Source organism: Vombatus ursinus, unplaced genomic scaffold, assembly GCF_900497805.2.
Source record: "Vombatus ursinus unplaced genomic scaffold, bare-nosed wombat genome assembly UNPS02014932.1, whole genome shotgun sequence".
Lineage (NCBI taxonomy): Eukaryota > Metazoa > Chordata > Mammalia > Diprotodontia > Vombatidae > Vombatus > Vombatus ursinus.
Genome location: NW_020954710.1, coordinates 4,255,841 through 4,261,153, shown reverse-complemented (window position 1 = coordinate 4,261,153; position 5,313 = coordinate 4,255,841). Strand labels below are relative to the sequence as shown.

At 46.6% G+C, this 5,313-nt stretch overlaps 1 protein-coding gene across 2 annotated transcripts in view; it reads left to right on the top strand.

Annotated features, from left to right (window-relative positions):
- TNFRSF8 (TNF receptor superfamily member 8) overlaps positions 1 to 2,171 on the top strand; it is a 67,191-nt gene extending 65,020 nt beyond the window's left edge. For both annotated transcript variants that reach the window (XM_027843996.1, XM_027843995.1), the window contains one exon: positions 2,069 to 2,171. In XM_027843996.1, the coding sequence (XP_027699797.1) occupies positions 2,069 to 2,086 (18 nt within the window). In that variant the 3' untranslated portion in view covers positions 2,087 to 2,171. The remainder of the gene's footprint in view (positions 1 to 2,068) is intronic.
- Positions 2,172 to 5,313: the final 3,142 nt, after the last annotated feature.

The following is a 5,313-nucleotide window of genomic DNA, read 5'->3' as shown; positions in this document are numbered from 1 at the left end:
AAAAAAAAAATCCAGCCTCACACAGATAGGTAGTTGGAAAGGGGAGGAGCATTTTAATAGGCAAATAACATCACAGCATTATTATGAAAGTAGTTTTGATCACTGCGGTCCCTTCCAGCTCTAAGTTTCTGATCCTATGATTCTAGGACACTTCCCTCCCTGGGCCTCAGTTTCTTCATCTGTAGAATGAAAGGATGGGACTAGATGAGGTCCCTTCTAGCTCTGAATCTGTGGTCCCATGATACCCTGATTCCAAAGCTCTGAGTTGGTATTGTCTATATGGTTCTCAGGGACTCTAAGAGGTCTTCAGACCGTACTTTGGAAGCTGCTGATCTAATCCAACCCCTCATTTTACAGATGAGGAAACTGAGGCCCAGAGATTGAAATCCAGGTCTTCTCCTTACAAATCTAGTCCTTTTTTTTTTTTTTACCCCCATTAGACTCTATTGTGCCTGGCATGTAGGCAAGGATATGCTCCAGCTAGTGGCTGATATTCAAGGCCACAGGCACTCCTTAAAAGAACTGGGTGAATGCCATTTCCTGGCCTGGGTGTCTGCCCAGGTACCTCTAGGCTGGTATCTCAAGGAACGAGAAGCCTGTTGTCTGGGGACTGCCTACAACTTAGCGGATGGAGCCATGGAGAAAGGATTTAGTCTATTCTGAAAATGTCACCCCAGTAACATCTTCAAGCCAAGGGATCAAGCAAAGCTATCCAAGGTCACCTAATCCCAGGACCCAAAATGGGAGCCAAAGGCTTTCTTTGGAAGCCAGGCCAACAACGGCTCTTTTTTTTTTTTTTTTTTTTTTTTTATCATCTGCCTTTCAGCAAAACCAGAGCCAGAGAGACAAGCTCCACTGAGGGTTTTGGAATCAGGACATCGTAGGGTCATAAATTGAGAGCTGTAAGGGACTCAGAAGCTGTCTAGTCCAACCCCCCATTTTACAGATGAAGAAACTGAGGCCCAGGAAGAGAAAATGACTTTGAAGCTTAGGATCATGGCTTTAGACCTAGAAAGGAGCTTAGAGATGGTCTATGACTACTGCACTTTAACAGATGAGAATATATCAGCCCAGCGGTTAAGCGACATGCCCAAGGACACATAGGTGCTAAATGTCTGTGGGGAGGGGGGGTGGGCGGGATTTGGACCCAGGACTTCTGATTCCAAAACTGCACTTCATCGTAGAGAACCAGGATGCTGTTTACCACAAAGCAGAGCTGGGATCCCAGGGAGAGTCTGAGTGGCAGCTCCGGTGTTTCCCAGCGGAGAGCCATTTCCTCCTTGAGCCCTGGGGGGGTCTCCCCAGATCATCCCAGGCATTGGGGAGCGTTTCCCCATGGTGCTCCACCCACACCACAGCAGTGCCCAGTGGCCCAGCCACACGAGAAACCGCAGTCCCCCACAGAGAGAAACTTCCCTAAATTCAGCAGGCAGCCGCTGGAGCAACTGTTCCTGGAGCAGGGGAGGGAGGGAAGTGGGAAGAGGTGGGCAGCCTCTGCAGTAGGCCTGAGGCCACATTAACTTGTTACCTGCCAAAACAGTTTTTAATGGGCTTATATACCCTGCCTCTGACCTACCCTGGCTGTGTAACCCTGACCAAAGGTCATGTCACTGATTCCAGGCAACTGTTAAGACAGAGAGTAGGGGGAGTTTTCTTACCTAAGAGTTTCCTTTGCCAGTAAAATCACAGGTCCAGAATCTGTCCCTATTTTTAAAAAATGAAGGAGGATCAGCCAGGAATCATAGTGGATAGAACAGTAGCCCTGGAGTCAGGAGGACCTGAGATCCAATCCAGCCTTACTCACTAGCTACGTGACCCTGGCCAAGTCATTGCCTCCAAAAAATAAAACAAAATGAAGGAGAGGCAGCATATGGTGGAAGAGTGTCTGAGCCTCAGTTCCTTTATCTGGAAAATGGGGTTAATAGTAACGCCTGTCTCCCGGGGTGAGGCCCCAGCAAGGTCATGTTTAAAAAATGCTTTGCAACCCTTCAAACACTATAGAAGTGATACCTGTGATCATTATGGTGTTTGTCCAAATCCAGCTTCACCCTATCCTCTTGCGTTGCAGAGAATATCTATATCATGAAAGCCGACACAGTGATTGTTGGGTCTGTCACTAGAGTGTCCGAGGGCAGGAACCCCGTCGTGACCTTGGGACTTGAGGAGACAGCCCTGGAGACAGACCAGTCTACCCATTATCCAGAGCAGGAGACGGAGCTGTCCCCTGGGGGCCACATTGAAGTCATGTTCTCCGTGGAGGAGGAAGGGAAGGAGTACCACTGGCCAACAGCTGTGTCTGCCAAGTGAGGGCCAGAGGAAGGAGGCCAGGCATCTCTGAGAGTGAGCTGGGGAAGCTGAGATAACAAGCCGGTTGGAGCTGGGGGCCATCTCTGCAGCCCATGGGTCTCAGGATCGGAGCCTGAGCTGACCTTCCTGAATTGCTTTATGGATTACCCTGGAATGTTTCTGAGGGCATTCTGACTTTGGCTAGATGCTGATACGCTGTCACAGACCTACCTTTTAAAGAAAGAAGAGACTTAAGGACAAGAAGGATGCTGAAGAGTCTGACAAAAGGTTTAGTTGGCTGGGGGAGACACAAGGGTTTCCATTGCTTCCCTGGAGTCCAGGCCTAGACCACCCAGGCACACTTGGCTGCCTCCGTCAGGGAGCTTGGAATCCATTCTGTCCAGAGTGGCAGAGGCCAAGCAGCTAGCTTTGGCCCCAAGCCATTGCTTACTTTTCCCGATACCCAACACTCTGGAGTCCCCTTCCTGAAATGTTTCCTGGGGCCAGACTGGCACATGCCTCACTGTAAACATACCCCTTGGAGAATGTGGGTGCCTCAGAAGTAGACTTTCAGCCAGTCCCCTGTGGTCATAGCACTTGACTCAAAAGGGAAGTCGAACTGGGATTTGTGTTCACAGTATGGTGCCTGCTCTTCAGATCTTGTGAGCCCTGGGCAAAGATCAGTGGGTCGGAGGTTCAGGGGCACTCCTGCCTGGCAAGCAGGTACCGCTGACCACTTCCACTGATGGAGCCCCATGGACCCACCCATCCCAGTGATGTCTGGGTGGATACCAGGTGCTCGTCTCCAGTGTCATCTTACTTCATACCTGCTGCTTCCTCAGTCTCCCTGGTATTGCCCGACAAGAACACCATTTAGGACATGAGATATTCTAGCAGGCAGGGCTCACCCATCATCTGGAGTAGAGGCCTCCTAGACACTGAGCCCCCTACCTTCCTTCCCCTCTGGCTTAAACTAAAGACCATGAAGGAGAACCTTGGAGTAAGAGAAATCCAGGTTCAAGTCTCACCTGATACTTAGCGGCATGTCATTTATAGATGAGGAAACTGTAAAGTTTCCTTTACAGGCAAAGTCATTTAACTTCTGTTTGCCTCAGTTTCCTCATTTGTAAGATAAGAGGTGATCATCTCTAACTCCCCACTCTGAGAAGTAGAGGGAAGCAGTGTAGGAAAGAGAAAACAGGAAAACCACAAAAGACACTGAACTAGGCCTGCCTGGAGTCTGGTTCTTCCGTATGCAGCCTTCCCCCTCTCTTAGAGGGGGTTGATTGCCCCTCCCAGAATGATAGAGAAGTAACTTTCACTAAGGATTGCTGAGCTTGAAGAATGGTCTGGCATGCTCTTGGGGGTCAGTGGCTCAGCAAACCCTGGGCATAGTGGGAGGCTTTGGACCTTTGTACCGTGATTTTAGGGTTTGATCTGTGCTTATCTTGAACCTCTGCATACAGGGAGGGAAGGATGGCAAACAATCCATCATTTGCATTGGTATAGATATCTGTTTCCAAATTCTGTGGATTGAGTAAATGTTGCTTGGTCCAGGAATGACTGATAAGAGAACTTGTGTTTGCATTTCCACAAGTTTCTTTGCATTTCTCGTGTTTGCATTTCACCTTTAGGACTCAAGCCCAATCAATACATGTGGGCTGATAACATTTCTAGTTTAGTGTACATGGCAAAAAGAAAACTGAAAATATCATTTCATACATGTGTGACTGGAAGGAGCCACAGAGGTCATCTAATCCAACCTTAGTTTGGGGTTCAGGCCCCAGTTCTGATGATTACTACTTATGTGACTTTGGACAAGTCACTTAATTTTGCTGGCCTCAGTTTCCTCATCTGTAAAATGAAAAGGTTGGACTATATCTGAGGTGTCAAACTAGGTCAGCAGCTGTAAGTCACCAGCAAAACTCCCTAGTCCCAAACCAGATTAAAATGCAATTTGGAAATATTTAACAAAACAAATAAAAATATAAAACAACACAGATAATGTTAATTTGTGGTTTTCTAAGTCATATGCCCTGGCAAGAATCTATTTCTATTTGAATTTGACACTGATGGATTAGGTGACTTCTGAGGGACCTTTAAGCTCCAAATCAATGAAAACTTCCCCATTTTACAGATCAACAAGCTAAGCCCCAGAGAGGTTACTTGTCCAAAGTCACAGAAGCAGTAAGTGGCAAATCCAGGATCCACGTTCTCTCGCGCCAGATCCAGAACTCATTCCCCCTACACCACATCAGAATCACAGAATTGGAGAGATTGGCATCAGTTACTGTAAACACTTCTGATTCTTTTCCTTGCTCAGAGTTAATTATGAACTCTGGATCAATGCTGAAGCATCTCTAATAAACCTTGGTTTAGCCTCCTAGTTGTCTGCATGTCAGTCATTTTGATTGGCAGCAGTACCTGTCAAGGATTCCATGGATATTTCCATAACAGCAGAATCGCAGAATTGAAGACTGGTAGCAGAATCACAGACTGGAGAATTCCCACCCAGCTACTTTCCTGGACTTCATCATCTCCAGAAACTCATCATTCTACAAGATGGGACCAATTTATAAACTCATACCTCCTCAGAACTGTTCCCACCATCTGCAGGACTTTGTCATGTGCCCCTGCTCTGCATAACCTTCCCTCCACCCCACCCCCACCACTCACAGGTGTTGTAACTTCTTTCAGATTGTGAAATCTTCGAGGGCAAGAATTGTCTTTTTTTAAAAAAACTTTTTAAAAATAAGTTTTTATTGATCTTTTCTATTCTTGCATTATCATAGTATCCTATGTATTCCTCCCCCTCCACTTCCCAGATCCCATAAGACAAATAGTGTTTTTAGAGGGAAAAAAAGGCAACCCAACTATTCGATACATTGAAAAATTCTGAGAACATGTGCAATGTATAACACATGTGGACCTTCACCTCCATGAAGAGCGAGATGGGGGGAATGTGTCCTCATATCTCTATATTGAGTCCTACTTTTAGTAATTTTGTTGCATTTATTTTTTATTTTT